This window comes from Balaenoptera borealis, assembly GCF_965194805.1.
Source record: "Balaenoptera borealis genome assembly, chromosome: 21".
Lineage (NCBI taxonomy): Eukaryota > Metazoa > Chordata > Mammalia > Artiodactyla > Balaenopteridae > Balaenoptera > Balaenoptera borealis.
Window position 1 is genome coordinate 5,665,872 of NC_138880.1, and position 20,745 is coordinate 5,686,616.

The 20,745-nt window shown below is 46.2% G+C and overlaps 1 protein-coding gene and 1 long non-coding RNA gene across 8 annotated transcripts in view; one reads left to right on the plus strand and one right to left on the minus strand.

The window, feature by feature from the left end:
* The first annotated feature begins 714 nt into the window (after nt 1-714).
* TACC1 (transforming acidic coiled-coil containing protein 1) overlaps nt 715-20,745 on the plus strand; it is a 113,274-nt gene continuing 93,243 nt past the window's right edge. For 4 of the 7 annotated variants that reach the window (XM_082374566.1, XM_082374568.1, XM_082374570.1 and 1 more), the window contains exon 1: nt 20,094-20,314. In XM_082374566.1, coding sequence (XP_082230692.1) covers nt 20,238-20,314 — 77 coding nt within the window. In that variant the 5' untranslated portion in view covers nt 20,094-20,237. Of the gene's footprint in view, nt 934-12,331; nt 12,416-20,093; nt 20,315-20,745 lie in introns of those variants that run through there. The other 3 variants (XM_082374572.1, XM_082374560.1, XM_082374561.1) reach the window with 3 other exon arrangements.
* Nucleotides 9,595-19,909, minus strand: LOC309619405. Its single transcript, XR_014238933.1, has 3 exons — nt 15,147-19,909; nt 12,067-12,383; nt 9,595-11,752 (listed from the first exon to the last, which is right to left on the minus strand). It is a non-coding gene; the product is annotated as an uncharacterized lncRNA (long non-coding RNA).

The window sequence follows — 20,745 nt, forward strand, 5'->3', positions numbered from 1 at the left end:
CATCTTTCAACAATTATTATTGTTACTTTTCAATTAGAAAGGGAGGGGGGAAAAAAGTCAAGGGGGACTTCCCTGGTGGTCTAGTGGTTAAGACTCCAAGCTCCCAATGCAGCGGGCCCAGGTTCGATCCCTGGACAGGGAACTAGATCCCACATGAATGCCGCAACTAAGAGTTCGCATGCTGCAACTAAGGAGCCCACGTGCTGCAACTAAGACCCGGCACAACCAAAAAAAAAAAAAAAGACACTGTGGTATTGGTGTAAAAAAAAAAACATTAACCAAAAAAAGGTCAAGAGGGATGTGGGTGTGTATATTTCTTGGAATCCAGAGGTTCAGGGGGAAAAAAATCCATCAAAAATGTCCCTAGTACAAAAGTTGGCAAAACAAAGAGCACTCTGTGTCTGTCTTTTTTTCTTAAAGCTGAACTGTGTAACAGGAGAAATCCTCTCACAAGGGGAGAGTGTTCCTGAGCCAAGTTTAGGCCAAGGAAAACTTTTCCAGCATGTCAGGAACGAAGCCGACGTTCCATTAAGGAAAGAAAAAAAAAAAGTGCCGCAGGAAAGAGTAAGCGGGAAAAGGATTCAGAGGGAGCTTTAAATTCCAGACGGGGCGCAGTTGAGAGCCCTCGGGAAGCTCGCTCTGAAGGGAGACTGCAGCCAATTTCTCCCTGGGGCTCCCAGCCCTAGTGGACATTTCCTGTTCTGCCCCTGGACATTCAAGCCAAAACTTACAAAACATCCTTTTCCCTCGAACCAAGCGTTTGGTTCGGAGACCCACCCTTCCCCACGTTGGTGATCTCAGCCCGCCCTCCCCTTCCTTCCACGGAACCCCTCCCAGACCAGAGGCGCTCGGCTTCCTAAGCAAAGATGATGGATCCGCTGTAGCAGGTGACGCCAAAGGGAGAGAGGAGACCCGGGGACCACCGCCGACGAGGTAGGAACAGGGGTTGGATGTTCCGGGGTCATTTGGCATTTATTGAGCAAAGCGGGGGCCCTTGAGCTTTAAGCCTTGGGCTGGGGACGTTTTCTGGTTGATGGGGATGTGTGGTGGGTGAGTGGACTCCAGGGAGGTCGGGCATTTCTTTTCCCTCTCCCTTTGCAAATTTTACTTTAATTCTTGGGTCTCTGGAGGCACGCGTTGTTTGTCTGGTGTGGAAAGTGTTAGGGCAGAATTCTGGGAATTTCCTGATTTCTTTTCTCTTTTGCTTTCTTTTCTTGGAAAGAGAGGTCGTGGGGACGGAGTCTTGCAATGTCAAGGAGCATTCATAAATACATTCATCTCTGAATAGATTCAGAGAGGAATGACCCACGCGGCTGCACAAGGAAAAGGCATTTTCCCCTTGATGAGCTGGGGTCCAGCTGTTTCCCAGGACCTGGGTGGTGTGTCCTCCTGGTCCGCCATGCTTCCCCCTTCTCCCACCCTCCCACCCACTGTCATGGGGACACACACCTTGAGCTGTTTCTCAGGTCGGGGGATGTGGCATATGGCCCCAGTGCTGTGCGTTTATGGGCAGAGCCCAGGTGTCCCTGGAGTCTTAGATGTCTGTGGCAGAGCTAACTGGTCTACCTGGAAGGCTGCATGTGGCTTGTTAGGGAATTGCCCCAGCAGCTGGTCGCTGAGAAGTTAGCCTTGGCAACACATGCTGACATTGGACTGACCCAGACAACTCAGCATGGCTTCTGCACAAGGAGTGCTCAAAATTTTATGAAGCAGTCATAAACAAAGAATTTCAAACGCCCTTTCACTGAATTCCTATGGCCTTTACTTCTCTGTAGCACTCATTTTGCTCCTTATCCACATACTGCCTTGCACTGTTCTCTAACAAGATAAATAAATGAGAGAGTGAATTGGACAAATGAGTCATAACCTATTATGGTTATGATCCCAAGACAGCTACTAACTCTAGCTGAGCACTGGCTGTGTGCCAAGCACCATTGTAAAGGTGGCAGGTGTCATCATCATCATCATCCCCATTTTACAGATGAGGAAACTGAGGCTGGAGACACAACTAGTAAGTGCAGAGGAGGGATCTATACTGAGTCCAGGATGCGATGTTCTGAAACCAAGATTGGGGTTTGACCCTTGGTTCCCTCATTGTCTAGCTGGGTGGTTTTGGACAAGTTAAATGTCCTCAGCCTCAGTTTCCTCATCTGCAAAGTGAGACAGTAATAACCACACCTCACAAAGGTGTTGTGAGAGATAGATTAATTTTAAAGATTATTTTACTGAACGAGGTCAACAATGTAGGCAATGCTCTTCCCAGACCCTCCTGTGTGCGTTATAAATGTGGAGGGATCTCTTGCAACTGAAAAGCCTCAGGGTCCTGTAGGAGGTAGCAATAGTGCCTTGTTAGGATTTGTACCTTAACGAGGGACATTGGAGTTCACTTGCCGGCCAGTACAAACCTGTAGCCACCAGCTCACTAGACTCTAAGCTCTCTAAGGGCAGGGTTCGTGTCATATACACGTTCTGCATTCTGGATTCAACCAACCTCGGAACGAACCCCCCCCCCAAAAAAAATTCCAGAAAGTTCCCCAAAGCAAAACTTGAATTTGCACTGCAATTATTTACATAGCATTTACATTGTATTTACAACTATTTGCATGGCATTTCCGTTGTATTAGGTTTTATAAGTAACTTAGAGATGATTTAAAGTATAAGGGAGGATGTGTGTGGGTTATATGCAAGTACTATGCCATTTTATAGAAGAGACTTAAGCATCAGTGGATTTTGGTGTCCGCAGGCGACCTGGAACCAACCCCCAGGGGGAACCAAGGGACGACTACGTATTTGTCTCTCTTAGACAATGTTTCTCAACCTGTGATCGAAGGACCTCATTGCTCTTTAGAAGGGTTGCAGGGTCCCCTTAGGGGAGGAGTTCAACAAAGAAGCTGTGGGTGCTCCAGGAGCCTCCTCTTCCCACCCCCGACAAAGCAGCTCCATCTTTACCTGATTACGTGTTGGGGTGCCCATTTGAAAGAAAGTTTTGAAAGCAATGTTCAGAACTGCTTCCCTGGGACAGGCAATGTTGTGTCTAGGGAGAAAATGACTGCTTACGGAACGGAGTTGATTTATGGAGGGATTTCCAGCTGGGCCCTGTCTGGGCTCTCACTTGGCCCTCCCCATCACCTTCTACTTAGTGACCATCTCCCACTCTGGGGAACCCACAGGAGGTGTGTGTCAAGCGGGCTCGGGAGGTGAGCCCTTCCGTCCCAGGCAGCTGGTCCTCAGGTGCAGGGACAGACAAGAGGCGGGGCCCCAGAGAGCTTATATTACAACCCGGCCTCTCTCTGAGTCTTTTCGGAATGTGTCCTTCTCAATTCTGCTCACAGTGATGGACTGCCTGATCAATACTCATAATAGCTATGATTCATCTACCTTAACGATGACAGCTTACTTTAGGAGCCTGACGCTGTGCTGAGCACATTATGCAGATATGCTCAGGTAATCCCCACGAAAGCCCTGGAAGGCAGTTTCAGCCTGTTCCCCACTCTGCTGATGAACAATGTAAAGGTAAATATGTTACATCACTTGACCAAGGGCACCCAGGCAGTCAGTGCTGAAGGTGGGATTGGAGCCCCTCCCCCAAGCCTGAGCCACCCCACCTTGAATATTTTTGCAGCCCCATTTGACAGAGGTAAGAGGGATGTTGTTGTGTGTTTCTTTCATATTTTTGGCAAAGGATGGTCTCTGAGAATAGGCTGGGAGGAACGGGGCCAGGACAGAAAGTTCCATGGAGGAAGAGTGCTGCTGTGAAAAAGTAGAGTTGGAATTCTTGTCCAAGCTGTGGCCCTGGGAGCGTCACCTGTCCTATGAGAGGTGATATGGTTTAGTGGGAAAGAGCCAGCTCTATAGCCAGACTCCTGGGGCTCAAATCCTTGCTCTGCCCCATATTAGCTAGATCATCTTCGGCGAATTTCCAAAATAAAGATATTCCATGTAGAGGGATGATAATAACCGCACCTATATCATAACGATATTATGATGAAATAACTTAGTCCAAATAAGGCATTTAGAGCTGTGCCTGGCACATAGTAAGCACTCAATAAATATGTTATTATGTGTAAAAGAGGTTGGTTTAACCTTAGGCAAGTAGTTGGGTGGCAGGCTGGAAATAAGAAGTAACTAGTGTTTGAGATTGAAAAATGGACTCCAGCAATTTCACCTGTGAGCTGGGGATGGGACGGTTGTGCCTGGACCCCAGCCAGGAAGGATCCAGGGTCCCTGAGAGACAGCTTAAGACCTACGAGAAAAAGCTTAGATGTTCTCTTAGAAGTTTAATAAAACTGAAACAACTAGTCTTCAGGATTGGACTTGCCAAATTGGATCCTTTGATTAAATGAAGTTTAACTTATTTATCTTTGTAGTTATGGAAATTAGTCCCACTTCTGACCTATTGTTATTTCCAAAACAAAAAACAAAAAAACAAAAGCTTGCTTGTAAATGCCATTGGCTGAACCACTTGTACTTTTGGAAGGATGACTTTAAGATTTCAAGCTGAGATATTAAATTTAAGAGCTAAATATAGCTGATAAAAAAAAAAAACAGGAAGGGATCATGACTTACAAAAGAATTTTGTGGCTTTTTCAGAGAACAAATCCGTGAGCGCCGCCTAAGTCTAGATTAAATTTGTAATGATTTTGAGAGGAGCATGCATCTGTTTGCCGACTGTTACTGGAAGCAAAAGTATGCAAGAAATAAATTAGCGGGGGCTGTTTATTGAGCACTTACTATGAGTCAGGCATTGTGCTAAGTGCTTCATACGTATTATCTCACTTGTTTAACCCCCATGTCTGCCTATCAGGTGAGTACAGTTGATCCTTGAATAACATGGGTTTGAGCTGCGTGGGTCTACTTATAAGAGGATTTTTTTTTCAATAAATACATACAGTATTTAAGTACCTATTGAAAAAACTACCTAACCTGGGGTTGGTTGAATCCACGGATGCGGAATCTCGGATACGGAGGGCTGACTCTGTGGCGGGTGGTGATCCCTAACCCCCTGTGTTGTTCCAGGGGCAACAGTACTACTATTATCCCCAGTTTGCAAATAAGGATAACAAGGCTTAGAGAAGGAAATAATATGCAAAAAAACACACAGCTGCTAAGTGCCAGGGTAGGGATTCTAACTCAGGATGTCTGGTTTGGGTGTGGGCGCTTAACTCTTACCTTATGGTAAATCTAATCCTCCCTGATTTAAGCCCTTTCTATCTGTCTGAGGAGGGCTGTATTTGGAAGGGGATGGAGTAACTCACAGCCCTCTTAGGCATTTGGAGAGCAGGGGTCAGAAGATGTAAAGGGCACCTGACAGCAGAGGCCCAGCGCAGCTGCATCCCAGCCAGCAGACTGGGTCAGGCGGCCAGGCGTGGGTAACCTCGTGAAGCAGGTTGTCTTCTTAACCTTTCTCCGTGCACTCCGAGAGGCCCACTGTCTCCAGGGATTTGTCCCTCCTATTTTGCAGGGATCTCAGCACCTAATCCCCTCTGTATCCCATATTTAAAATAGAACTTCTTATTTGATGTCCATCCAACCCTCCTTTGACCAGTGCTTGACTTTGAGCGAACCATTGAAAGTGACTAATAAGTGAATTGATACACAGGTGCATCTCCAGTGGGAGACTTAGCTGTCACTGTGGCAGCAAATAGGAGAGCATTTTGGAGGAGGGAGACTCCCCAAGCACCCGCTAGCCAGCTCCCCAGTTGTTTCCTGCTCCAGCCTGGAAAGACAAGCTCCTTTGTGAGGGTCTGGGGTCCAGATCGCAAGCTTTTCATGTGTTACTGGATACAGAAGCTGCTTATCTGAATTCTCCAAATCTTTATAGCACTCAACCGGGATAGCTCCAGGCATTGGCATGAAGTGTGATGTCTTTCCTTGGTGCCCAGAGCGCTCTCTCTCTCTGTCTCTCTCTGTGTCTCTCTTTCGTAGAGGCCCTTCTTCCACCTACCTTCTCAGCCTCCGACATCCAGACCCCTTCCTTCCCCATCTCTGGTAAGGCTTTCAGGCCCTTAATTCACTGAACAACCTTAAAGCACACATCGCCCACGTGTGGGTGTGTTTACAACAAGAATAATTTTTTTAATTTTATTTTTGCTGGAGACAAGATGACAATGGAATTTAGGAATCAATGAGCAGTTTGGGGAGGGTTTTTAAGGATTTTGGAATATAGGTCCTTCATACGTGATAAACTAAGGCTCACGTGGGACCTATCAGTAGTTATGGAGGGACCTAGTGTAATGGCTAAGGGTAGGGTTAGGGGAAAAGGAGGAATCTATTGTATCTCCCAGGCCACCCAAGATACATGAGAATGGGGAGGTTACACCTTCCGCACTTTCAGCCCTGGAGGGGCTCCTAGCTTCACGTCTATTTTCAAAAGGAGGTTCCATGAGACAGAAGCAGACAGAAGTCACTGAAAAAGCAGACGCAGTACCGAACAAAATGTCCCAAGGCAGCAGGGGAAGGCTTGGTGTATGTTCACTGGTCCATGTGGGGCTCTCCTGGACCCTTGGAACTTTCCATAGTTTGACTTTCTGGCTAATTATTAGCAGCTGCGTTGGGCCTGCCCGCCAGAGTTCTGGGCCAGCCTGAGGGCTGCTCCAGCTGCCGTGGGGGGCTGGGGTCCCTGGAGTTTTCTTCAGGAACAAGCAGGTGTGCCCCGGGCTGCTGACCCCCCCCCGCTGGCTGAGGGACAGCTTCTCTGCTGCCTCATGGCCTCTCGCCGCTGGTTGTCCAGAGCCCCGTCTGGTTTCCCTGCCTCAGGTTTCCTTCTCCAGCATCCCTGAGCGAGCACGGGCCGGCTCCTTTCTTGGGAGCGGCTAGGCGGCCCGCCCGCGCTGCCCATCTCTGCAGAGATGCCGGGGGGCGTCAAGGAAAAGAGATGTTAGTAAATAAACAGCTATTGGGGCTCCAGGCAGGGATCAGCCTTAGCCTGAAGGCATTCAGTCTGCTTCTGGAACCATGAGCGTCAGGCCTGAAAGGGATCTCAGAGGCTTTCTGGTCTAAACCCTTCATTTTACAGATGAGGGGACCGATACCTAGGGAAGTGGTGACTTGGCCAAGGTCATAGAGCTTGGGTCCACAAAACCAGTCTGCTATGTGGGTGGTCTGGGAGGAGTGGTTACAATTTCTCGGGGGCTGGATATTTCCATTGGCCCCTAAATCCCCTCCCCACCCTTCTCCACTCTCCTCTGTGTTCAGGAGGCTGACTTAAACGGTTCCCTTGCATTTGGCGCCTATATAGTTTAGGTTCAGCCAACGGAGGCCTCAGGAAGGAGGTCAGAGGGAGGGGAGAGGGACACAAAGGTATTTATTCCCCTTGGTCCTTTCGTGCTGCGTCACCTGGGCTGGTGTGTCCCCTGACTGAAGGCCACACTCCTGTCAGACGGCCCTTGCCACACAATTCTGTCCCTCCGACCCTCAGGCCTCGGGCAGCAACAGTGTCTCTCCGACCGTACAGCTCTGGAGAACTGCACTTTCTCTTGTCCGCAACTCTACTCAGGCCTTTGTAAACTGTCCCTTTATTAAACTCTCGAATTGGAGAGTGTTACCTGCCAGGGTCCCGACAGATACAAGAGGCTTTGTTTATTAGAGAGAGGAAAGTCTATATGACAGGAGGATGAAATTTAGCAAGAGGGTGTATTTGTTTCCTGAGGCTACTGTAAGAAATGACCATGAACTTGGAGGCTTAAAACAATAGGCATTTATTCTCTAACAGTTCTGGAGGCCGCATGTCCTACCTCAGCATCACTGGGCAGAAAAGAAGGTGTCGCCAGGGCCGTGCTCCCTCCAGCGTCTCTCAGAGAGGATGGCTGCGGTGGGCGGCTGGAGTTGAGTATTTCCCTTTCCAGGTCAGTTAGGCTTTGATGGTACCCCAGCAGATTAGGCTCCGGTTAACTAGTTTCCCCTGCAGACTCACAGACTTAGAAAACAAACTATGGTTAACAAAAGGGAAAGGCGGGGGAGGGATAAATTGGGAGTTTGGGATTAACATATACACACTGCTATATTTAAAAAGGATGACCAACACAGCACAGGGTTCTGTAACAACCTAAGTGGGAAAAGAATTTGAAAAAGCATAGATACATGTGTATGTGTGACTGAATCACTTTGCTGTACACCTGAAACTAACACAACACTGTTAATCAACTAGACTCCAGTATGAAATAAAAATTTTAAAAAGAAGAAGAAGAAGAAGAATGGAACGCTCTGGCATGTTTCAAATGGTTTCTTTCCCTCTCCCCTTGCCGGAAGCCCAAGGGGATTTTTCTCTGTGGGAATCTGGTCTAGCTCCTGGGGGTAAATCTCAAAATTCTGGGTCTCCCTGGAGTTTGAAACCCTCAGAGCTGTCCACACGGAGCCCCCAGCAATTCGTCAATTGCAGTTTACCCCAGCATGGTTTCCACCGTGGTCCTGGCTGTGAGTCTCTGCTCCGCTAAGCAGTGACTTCCTGCATTCACCTGTATGCTGCTCCAATCTGGCTGCAGTGGTTTGCCCTCTTTCCTCCCCTCTCTTACGAATCCCAGAAGAGTTGTTGATTTTTCAGTCCGTTTATCTTTTTACTTGTTGGTAGGACAGAGTGGCGACCTCCAAGCTCTCTACACACGGAACCGGAAAACTCCACACATTTATTGACATCCCCGTGCTTGACAGAAGCATTGCCCAGTCTTTGGCAGACATGTATTGCTGAAGATGCCTTTCAGCCCCCCAGACTCTCTAATTCTCTTATCCTTGGGCCTGGCAGCTGGCAGTAACTGTGGCATTCCCATTCTGAAGGCAGCAGATTAGTCACCAGGCAAAACACTGTGGGAGACAAAATGGCATCAGTGGTGATGGGGACACCAAAGTTGTGGAAGGGCCCAGCCTACCGATATTATGTATGTGGAGGTTTTTTGACTCAAGAATTGAATCCTACAATTGGGAGTTTGGGATTAGCAGATGCAAACTATTATATATAGGATGGATAAACAACAAGGTCCTACTGTATAGCACAGGGAACTATATTCAGTATCTTATGATGAACCCTAATGGAAAAGAATATAAAAAAGGATGTGTATATATGTATAACTGAATCACTTTGCTGTACATCAGAAAGTAACACAACATTGTAAATCAATTATACTTCAATAAGAAGTATACCTGAGTATACACACACATTTATAAATATTTCTATATGTAACCATATGAATCTATATTCAGCAGAACATGAATTCACACTGATGTCTCCAACTCCAATCCATGACCACATGGATCTTTCTAGACCTCCCTTTGCTCGTCTATAACTCCCCACTCCGAGAGTGAGAAACCTGGCTCCCACCATCTGCCATCCACTTACTTCATTGTTCAACTGAGACATACGTGTATAGCGGTATTAGACGTGTTAACACGCACACCCATGGGAACAACTTTATCAGCTAGAGAACAGTGCTTGTGCACAATTTCCTTTGCCTTCAGTTTTACAGAATCCACTCATTTCCAAAGTTAGTTAGGTCAGCATCTTTTCCCCCACATCCCCTCCAGTGGACTTGTTTCATACATTTGCAATACAGTTAGGTCGTTTTGTCACAGTCTGCATTCCATCCTGGGATTCCCTGATCTCCTAAATATTTTTTCTTTAATTTGAACACATTAAGTTTCACTTTTTTGTGCCGTAAAGTTCTATGGGTTTCGACAAATGTGTAGTGTCATGTCCCCACCATTACAGTATCATATGGAATAGTTTTATACCCTAAAACAATCCCCTGCCCTTCACGTATTAAGGCTTATTGAGGAGTAACACCTGAGACAGGAAAAGGAGAGAAAGCAAGATTGGACACGACAGCCTTCAGACTGTGATACAGGTCAGATTAAGTCTGCCAGGCCAACGTGAAGCTCCAAAGCAAAAATTGCCTGAGAGAGGAGTCCCACATTGGGCAGGAATGGCCAGGACTTTGTACCACCACCTTGCTCAGCCATTGGCTGGGGGCTGCCAGAGAGGACTGATCTTAGCTCAAAAGCCCAGGCAGACTCTGAAGGCACTAACAGCTGGAGGTTAGCAGCTAACCACATTCCTTGATGCTGGGTTGCTAAATCCGTCCTCGACAGGGGACTGAGTGCTGCAGCTCTGTGTCTGCCAGAAAGATCTTTGAAGTTTCCAAGCAGAGGCTGGCTAACCACTGATCAGGAATCTTGAGTGGAGGATCCCTGCATCAGGTGGGATTTCAAATCAGGTGATCCAATGGCCTCTGTCAGCTGTTGGGCCCCATGACAGGCCTTCAGCCTCCTCTGATCCAGATGACCCAGCTATTCCGTTTCTCACATTCATTCCACCTTGCTCAAGCCCCTGCTTCTCTTCTTACACTGGCTAACGTATGCCCTGCTCTGTAGGATCAGGGACCAAGACTATTCGTGCAGGTGCCAAGGAGCCAAAAGATAGAAGCTATGGTTCCCACTTAAGCCCACACCTTCTTAGGCCCCAGATGCTCAACAAAATGGTTACAGTATCAACGATGAATGTGGACCACAGATAAGAGCATAGATAAAAAGCTTGTGAGTGCAAGCAAGAAAGTTGAAAAAGTCAAAGCTAAGACTACACAGACCAAATCCTGTTTGGAAATGTCCGCTCCCTTGAACATGGAAAAAGCAAAACAACAGCACTCCCTACTGATCTGTGTATATACCATACCTGGCAAGGTATGATACTTTTATTTTCTTCAATCCTAACTCCTATGGGCGCCTCTGGGTTTTTATCTGCAGGTGTGCAATTCTGGTCTTTCTCTGCAGGAAGGTGGAAAACTTCCAGAAGAAGGAGTGGCTCTGATGCTTTTTTCTACCTGTGCTTACTTTTGCTTTTATTTAACCTGTTGAAGGTTAAAAGCCTGTTTTATTCTTGTAACTTGGCAGCTCCGCCTGGCTCACAAATGTCCTAAGATAAACAAGCGCGGTCTGTATATAACCTCTTAGGACAGTCTTAGCTTCCAAGCCAAAAGAACTTTTAATATTTACTTTGTCTCTCTTTAGAGATTTCCTTTGAATGTTTGCTTCTGCCTTGAAGCATTTTCAGACTCCATAGACCCTGTTTGTTTTGCCCAGCCAGAGAACAGTGGCATTTTTTTTCTTATATTCACGCTCCTATTTTTGTACAATGAACCATGCATACTGATTTTAATTCCAAAGGCTCACAAATTAAAGCGCTTCCTTGAACCCAGACCCTCAGTACTTTTGCCAGCCTTCTCATTTTCTTGTCCACTTTGTCGTTTCTTGGTGGAGTAACTAAAGCCAGAACCTGCTGGCTCAGAGTGGAAATAAACTATTGGTGGATAAACTCTCCTGACCCTCCGACCCCCAGGACCAGACAATGGGGTTGGAATCCATGTTTAAATACCCAATGGTTGCTCCAGGTCACTACCCCAAAGTTTTACGAGACCCACAAAAGTACTAAGAGTTACTATTCCAAGAAGACACTTGCGGTTTCTGAATCCAGGACTTAGGAGTTATAGGCAGGTTCTGTCTCTGAACACAAAGCCAGAGCACACATAAATAGCCTGCTTAAAAAAAAAAAAAAAATCAATAAAAAGCCCACAAAGCGTGTACTGTCCCTGAAGCATTATGTCGGAATAGAAGTGACAAGTAAATGAAATAAAAAAACAAAAGAAGTTTTTTTTTTAAGTGCTTTCATTCCTCTCCCTGAGAATACAGACTGAAATTGTGAACCTGGCAGCTGTTTCCACAGCAGGAGATGAGGGTCACAGGTCTGAAGCGCGAGCTGTTCTTCTAGAAACTGCCCTCTTATTATTTTTTTTTAAATTTATTTATTTATTATTTATGTGTGTGTTGGGTCTTCGTTTCTGTGCGAGGGCTTTCTCTAGTTGCGGCAAGTGGGGGCCACTCCTCATCGCGGTGCGCGGGCCTCTCACTATCGTGGCTTCTCTTGTTGCGGAGCACAGGCTCCAGACGCGCAGGCTCAGTAATTGCGGCTCACGGGCCTAGTTGCTCCGCGGCATGTGGGATCTTCCCAGACCAGGACTCGAACCCGTGTCCCCTGCATTGGCAGGCAGACTCTCAACCACTGCGCCACCAGGGAAGCCCCGAAACTGCCCTCTTATGATAGGTGACAGTTGCATCACCTTGAAATAGGAGAACACTTTTTTGTTTTTCTTTTCCCTCCAGAATTCAACTTTGCTAGCACAGTGTGTTAGAGAACAGTCACAGAGTGGCTATTGGAATTATAGAGGAATTTCTGAGAATTAGCCTTAGGCAAAAGGCATTTGGCTGGAAACTTGCACTGAAAACTTACCTTGCAAGTCAGCATGTGACTTCCACCTGACTTAATTTTCTTCAGTCCCAAGGGTTCCAAGGCCAGAGAAAAGGTTCTGGTCTGGGCTGCTGGCGTGTTTGCTCTTCAGAGTCAACTGGGAATAAATTCAAAGACAAATCAACAAAGGTAACTTCTCCCTTTGACACTGAGTGTAACTGAGAGGGTTTCTTAAGTAAAATTTTTTGTTTTCTCATCAAAATAACAGATATGCAATCTTTGTATTTGGTTTAAGTGTGAATGAAAGAGATAAGGATTGAGGAAAGCACAAAGGACCGGGCAGGGGTGCGGAAATCTGAGTCTTGGTTCTAGCTTTGGCTCTGTCTCTTGACCTGGGGCAAGTTGCTGGGGTGTAAGGGCCTTGGTTGACTTATATTAAAAGAAGAAGGTGGAACTAGATGGCCTCTAAAAGCCTTTCCAGGTCTGTTCTAGGAATCAGTCTCTTAGTTTTTATTTTTTGTTATCTTTAGGCCAAAACAATGATGCAAGGTAGAATTAGGGTATAGATTTGCAAGAGGGTCATTTTTTTAAAATATTTTCTTTTAATTAATTTTTATTGGAGTATAGTTGATTTACAGTGTTGTGTTAGTTTCTGCTGTACAGCAAAGTGAATCAGTTATACATATACATATATACACTCTTTTTTAGATTCTTTCCCCATATAGGTCATTACAGAGTATTGAGTAGAGTTCCCTGTGCTATACAGTAGGTCCTTATTAGTTACCTATTTTATATATAGTAGTGTGTATATGTCAATTCCAATCTCCCAGTTTATCCCTCCCCCCTTCCCCCTTGGTAACCATAAGTTTGTTTTCTACATCTGTGACTCTATTTCTGTTTTGTAAATAAGTTCATTTGTACCATTTTTTAAAGATTCCACATATAAGCAATATCATATGATATTTGTCTTTCTTGCAAGAGGGTCATCTTGAGGCTGGTAGCAGGCTTCAGGTGACTCTCACCTCATCCAATATGTTTGCAAAGATGAACTGAGATCAAGACGGGCATCAGGGTAGGCGTTTATATATATGTGTCAAATGAATGAGTGAATCAATCAATCAGTCAGGATAGTATTGAGGGAGAAGGGAATGAAATCATTCCACTGGAGGAAGTTTATTTGGGGTAGGACATAGATTTGCTTAGCAGTGATGGCTGGGGAGAGGTTTTATGGACAGATTCAGCCAGAGCTGAACTTCAGGACTGGGAAATATTAGGGTTAAGACTAGTTTACATAGCACTCTTTATCTATAGAATAAAATAGAGTGATTGCTGGCAGGCTGCTAAGTACTACAGTTTTTCCAGCTACAGGTGGTTTAACTACAAGATAATGGGACTCTTCTTCTCCCCAGTTTAATGACCAGAATATTGATTAGTATTTGCTTTGGCTGAGTCTTACAGAAATCCAAACTTATAGTGGCTAAACAACATGTAAGTTTATTTTTCTCTCACATAAATGAAATCTGTAGGTAGGCAATTCAGGGCAGGCTTAGAGGTTCCAAGGTGTTATGGATTAGTATCCTTCAACCTCAAGTTTAAGTATGGCTGCATGAACTCAGCTATCCCATCAGCATTCCAGCCAGCAGGCAAAAGAAAGAGCCAGTAAAGGGCTCACCTCCTGTCTTAGTCTGTTTGGGCTGCTACTACAAACTACCACAGACTGGGTCATTTATAAACAACAGAAATTTATTTCTCATAATTTTGGAGGCTGGAAGTCTGAGATCAGGGCGCCAGCATGGTGGCATTTCAGTGAGGGCCCTCTTTTTTTTTTTTTTTTTTTAAACTTTGGGTTTATTTATTTATTTATTTATGGCTGTGTTGGGTCTTTGTTTCCGTGCGAGGGCTTTCTCTAGTTGTGGCAAGCGGGGGCCACTCTTCATCGCGGTGCGCGGGCCTCTCACTATCGCGGCCTCTCTTGTTGTGGAGCACAGGCTCCAGACACGCAGGCTCAGTAATTGTGGCTCACGGGCCTAATTGCTCCGCAGTATGTGGGATCGTCCCAGACCAGGGCTCGAACCTGTGTCCCCTGCATTGGCAGGCAGATTCTCAACCACTGCGCCACCAGGGAAGCCCCAGTGAGGGCCCTCTTGCTGGTCCATAGCTGGTGCCTTCTAGCTGTGTCCTCACATGGTGGAAGGGGCAAGGGGTCTCTCTGGAGCCTCTTTTATAAGGGCACTGATCCCATTCATGAGGGCTTTACCTCCATGATTTAAGCATCTCCCAAAGTCTCCACCTCCTAATCCCATCACCTTTGGGGGTTCGGGTTTTAACATATGAATTTTAGGGGGATACAAACATTCAGACCATAGTACCTCCCCACGTGCCATGAATGATACCTCTTGGAAGTTGAACTTGACACTTCTATTGTCATCCCATTGACCAAAACTTAATTACATGGCCACACCTAAGTGCAATGGAGACTGGGAAACATAACTTTTATTTATAATACCTAAAAATCAGCTTTTTTTGGTTTGTTTTAAGAGAGAGGGGGAGAACAGATATTAGGGAATATTAGTCTGTCACCTTGAGAGATTACACACTTATTCCAGTTATGCAGTGAAGCTCCTGTTATTCAACTCCTTTGGTCCTTATCCCTTAAAATCATCTTCAGGGCCCATAGCAAATTATTTTCAGTATTCCAAATCTTTACCCTGTGGAGGTGAATTTGATTTTTGAAAGCAGGCCAGGGTCACTCAGGACAACTGTGATGAGTAAGGTGGGTGATTGATAAAGCTGAGAATTACCATTTCATAAGAATGAGATATGGGCTTGTAGATCTGGATATCATAGGCTATACTGGGCATTAGGATCATTCCTACAGAAAACAACTCTAGAACCCGGACATAATACATAAAGCGATTACCCGAAGGTACTTAAGAGGAAACAGAAGTAGGTAGATTCTGGTGTTGCATGTAGCTTGGAGAAGAGGAGATGAGGAACCATACAAGTAGTCCCTCTGCCACGGCTTTTAGTGCGGGGCTAAGTGTAGTCCACACGGTGGCTTGTGTAATAGAGACATACAGGAAAAACTCCCGAGTCCTGCTGTTCTGGGGAATGAGAGAAGTGAAGCCAGGAAATGATGAATGCTGAAAAAGTGGGGGAACCCAGAAAGGAAAGAGCCAAAGAGGGGATCCCTACACCAAATCATTGGCCAACCCCTGAACGACACATGCACAGAGAACACTCAAAGTAGCTCAGCTACACAGAAGTTCTGCACTCAGACTGGAGCTGCCACCCCGAGAAACAGGGTTTGGAGTTCAAGCCCAACAAGAAAATTATCTGCTAAAACAAAGGAAAAACAACTCTCACCAGAGAAAAATAATGGAATCTGAAATCTCCACAGCTTAGTATTCATGATGTCCAAGATGCAGTCCAAAATTATCTGACCAATGGATACTAATAAACTAACACTAATATTAGTCTCTAACATCTGAAAAATCAACATAATTCAACAAATTAATAGCATATAGGGGAAACCAATACGATTATTTTAATAAGTGCAGAAATAGCATTTGTCCAAATTCAACACCCATTTATCATAAAAAATGTCTTAGTAAATTATGAATTAAAAAAAACCTTTCTCAACTGCATCTACAAAATCAGACAGCTAATGTACTACAATGTGAAGGATTTTATGCTTTCTACCTAAGATCAGGAACAAGGCAAGTATGTTAACTAACTAGTTTTATTTAACGTTGTATAGAAATGCCTAGTCAGTGCAGCAAGGCAAGGAAAAAAAGTTTACAGATTATAAAGGAAGAAGTAAAATTGTCTTTATGTGCAAGTGATATCATATAGAAAACCCTAAGGAACGCACAAAAAAGCTATTAGAAGTAATAAGTGAGTTTAGCAAGGTTGCAGGATACGATATACAAAAGTCAATTGTATTTCTATATACTAGCAACTAACATTTAGAAAGTAAAATTATAAAACAACTCCATTTACAATACCATAAAAACACTTAGGAATAAATTTGGCAAAAGATATGTAAGACCTGTAGGCTGAAAACTACAAAACATTATGGGAAATTCAAGAAGATCTACATAAATAGAGAGCTGTACCATGTCCATGGATCAGAAGTCTCAAAATTGTTAAACTGGCAATCCTCCTTGTATTAGTCAATAGACTCAATATAATCCCTTTGGAAATCCAATCACTGGGATTTTAAATTTTTTTAATTTAATTAAATTTTTGAAAAGAAATTTATAAGTTTATTTTATTTTATTTATTTATTTTTTAAATTAATTTTATTTATTTATTTTTGGCTGTGTTGGGTCTTCATTGCTGTGCGCGGGCTTTCTCTAGTTGTGGCAGGGGCTGCTCTTTGTTGCAGTGTGCAGGCTTCTCATTGCAGTGGCTTCTCTTGTTGCAGAGCACAGGCTCTAGGCACGCGGGCTTCAGTAGTCGCAGCACGTGGGCTCAGTAGTTGTGGCTCGCGGGCTCTAGAGCGCAGGCTCAGTAGTTGTGGCGCACGGGCTTAGTTGCTACGCGGCGTGTGGGATCTTCCTGGACCAGGGCTCGAACCCGTGTCCCCTGCCTTGGCAGGTGGATTCTTAACCACTGCACCACCAGGGAAGCCCTGTAAGTTTATTTTAAAATTTATACAGTAACACAAAGGACCTAGAATAGTCAAAACTATTTTGAAAATTGAGAACAATGTTGGAGCACTTACACTACCTGATTTCAAGAACAGTATGTGGCTCTTAAGTAGTAAATCCAGTTTTAATCTTTGGTTTATAAATTGGCATTTAAATAATTTCCAAAAAAAGGGAAGATGGTGCAGCTCTGAGATAAGCATGTAGCTTCCCAAGTTGGCTACTTTGAAGAGTAATATTCATTTGGCATGATTGCTGGGGGAAAAAACATCTACTTTGAGCATAAGCTTTGTAATAAAGACAGAACTGGGTTTAAATACTGAATATACCACTTTCCTTTCTACATCTCAGTTTCTTCATCTTAAAGTGGAGTGCACAGTGTAAAAATTAAGGAAATACAGCATAGAAACTAAGCTTTATGTTATAGCTCTGGAACGAGCCTAGCTGGGTTAGAACCTGGCTCTACTGTTTTCTAGCTGTGTGGCCTTAGGTGTGTTTAATCTTTCTATGCTTCATTTTACTCTTTGTAAATTGAGTATACTAAAAGTACCTACCTAAAATGTTGTGATGAACTAAATGAGTTAATAAATCTAAAGCATTTAGAACGGAGTTTGGCACATTAAAAAGTGCCCAACAAATGTTACCTACTATTATCCTTTCCCAGTGTTATGAGGACTAAATGTGGTTACTTTTGTCAACCACCAAGCAGGGTCCCTGGTATCCAATAAATGTTCGCTCCCATCCCTCCTTGCAGCATAAGTAGCATTCTGAGGGTAGGATTTGACACTGAAGGGTGTATTTTGCCATCTCAGGGACAATCTTGAATTTCAGTTTCTTAAATTTTCTTTCTTTACTCTTTTTTCAAAATGCCTTACTGACAGAATCACAATGCACAAAGGGAAACCTTAACACTGGATATCAAATACTACCCCTTCTGGACCCCATCAGGCATTTTCCCTGAAAAGCCCTCATAAGTTTACTTCCCAAAGACAAGAATTCCCTTCACTGTCTTCACTCCTCTGGTTATCCCTGTCTCTGTACCAGACAGGGCAGCAAAAGCAGTAAACACAAGCATCTTAGTAGAGATGCCCTTTGGGCCCCTGTAGACCATCTTTCACATTATTGTACAGACTCCTTTTCCCCCTCATTGTCTCAGTTTCTGTGCACCACAACAGGATGTGGGCTTCACTCTTTTCCTCTTCTTTTAAACCATTTTAGTGATGCTATCCTGTGCCTTTCCTCACAAATATTGGACTGGACAAAAAGTTCGCTCAGGTTTTTCTGAAAATCTTATAGAAAAACCCGAAAGAACTTTTTGGCCAACCCGGTAGTAATAAAACTCCTCCCGCAACCCATCTTGTCTACCCGGTAAAAAGAAAACTTTCCCATCCTCATTCCCTTCTCCCGCCGCTTCCCCTCCCATTTTTCCCTTGGAATGACCCACCTTTCTCCCTAGGAAGGGCTGAATGTTCCTCTGGAGGGGACCACAGCTCTTGACAGGGTTGTGTTTGCATTCTCAATGACACTTGGATCACATTGCCAAAGTATTCCAGGTAGAATGTGGGGAGAATTTGAACTTTTAAATTATCTGCCAAGAGTCAACTTTTCTTCAGCTATTTGAAATCCTTCCCACAAAACCTCAATGCCCAGTCTCACTATACTGTTACTAATTAATGTTTATTTTCCCACCCTCAAATATTCTGCTTGTATATGTCTACAATGCAGCAGCATCCTGAATCTTGGGAACCTTCTGGCTATAGTAGAGTGAACGTAATGTATAAACAGGAAGTCAAAATTTGACATGAAAAAGAGAGATCTGTTGTAAATATGAGTCTGTATTAGGGGTTTCCCGTCCTTTCTGGAAACATTAAAATGTAGCCACATACATCTTTACTGCCTGTAGCTTCCACTCAAGGGGGACGTTAACATTCCACGCCATTCTGTGCGCTAAACCACTGGCTCGTTCATTCATTCGGCAAATATTTATTATATATAAGCCAGGATACAGGCACTGCGCCAGGCACTAAGCTTGGATACAGAGATAAGGAAGCTTTCCCGCCCTTAAAGAACTCATATCCTAGTGGAAAGACAAGTAAGTGAAGAGATCATTACAAAATAAGATTGGTAAGTGCTATGTTAGAGGAATTAACAAGTGCTATGGGAGCAGTGGGAAGGAAGGTGATAAAGTGTGTTGGATGAATGCACTTATCAACAATTATGAGTATGCACTAGGTATGTGCTAGGCATGTTGGGGGAACAGTGAAAATGAAACAATGAAATAAATTCCCTGTCTTCACGGAGTTTACATTCTAGTGAAGGAAACAGGCAATAACAAAAAAGTCGTAAGATCAGGATGCAGGACAGTGTTATGGAAGGGAGTTTGAGTTGTGACTGGAAGGATAAATGGGTGTTAGGAGAAGAGAGCGTTCTTCTTCCCACAAAAAAACGAAACGCTGGGGTGAATGAAGGAGAGATGGCTGGAGGGGAGGGAAGTGGGAGGCGGGAATGGATGAGAAACAGCATGAAGTATTCTGAAAAGGGAGTTATGAGGTGTATGAGTAGGTGGATCACAGGTGTAATGGGAGGGACAAGGTGCGTTTTTCCCCGCCCAAGACAGAGTTCGGAAGAGAATTCATTCATTGGTTGTCAGAACCGGAAGGGACATTTAAGAGGTAAAGAATGATCACACTCCCTTATTTTACAAATGAACAAAGCAGGACTCGGGGAGGGCTCAGTAACTTGTCCCAAGTCACCCGGCTAGTCGGGAACACGACCAGGATTCCCCCAGTTTTCTGCACAACTCCGCGGAGGCCTCTGTGCGGGACTAGCGGCTGGGGGAGGCCGCTCCGCGGGAAGGCAGCCCGGGTCGGGGAGACCGACGCACACCGCCCCCTCCCGGGGCTTCTCCGCACGGCCGCCCCGCGGGCCTCCTCCCAGCCGCGCCCCTTCCAGCCTCGCGCCGGGGCTCCCCGGGCGCCCGCCCGCGCGCCGGGCGGACAGGGAGGGCGACGGCCGCCGGGCCCCCAGCCCACTCCACCTGTCGCCCTCCGCCGCCCAGGGTCTCCCTGGCGCCGTGACCCGCTCGCTCAGCCTCGCCCCGCGGGGTCCCCAGGAGGGGGTCACGGGCCGCCGCGCCGGCCGAGCCCTGCGATTGGCGGAGAAGTAGCAGCGTCTCCAGCAACGCCCTTTAGCCGGCTCTCCCGGCGGCCGGGACCCTGAGGCCGGGCTCCCCGGCACCCCCGCCCACCCGCGGCCCCACCCTTCCTCCTCCGCCCGCCGCCTCCTCCTGCCGGGGTCCGGGTCGGGCCGGCGCGCGGCGGAGCACGAGCGGGCGCAGCCGGGGCGCCGCGCTCCGAGCTATGGGAGGCGCCCACTCTCAGAGCCCGAGGGGCCGGGAGCCGGCCGCGGAGAGGCCCCCGAGACCCCGAGAGATCGCGTGAGTCCCAGAGCCCCCCGCCTCCCGCCCCCAGATCCCGGGGCCGCCGTTCCGGGCTTTGCATGCCGGCCGGGGATGGGAGCGCACGGCTCCCGTCCCACCAGGGCTGGGAAGGTGGGGCTCCCGCTGGCGCCCGCGGGGCGCAAGGGCACAGGGGTGGGCCTGGTGGGACATCCCGCCCCGAGCCTCGCCCTGCAGTGCCCCGGGGGCGCTGGGCCACGACCCACGGCAACAGAATCGCGCCCAGGCGGGGCTGCTGTCCCGCGCCCCTTCGCGCTGCGCGGGTGGGACATGGGGACCCCGAGGTTTTCCAGACTCGTCCAAGCAGGAAGACGCACGTGTCCCTAAAGGGCTCAGAAACACTCCAGAGACAGATCTAGTTGCAGGGAGGAGTAGATATTAGAAGGGGACTCGAGTCTCCAAGATAACTC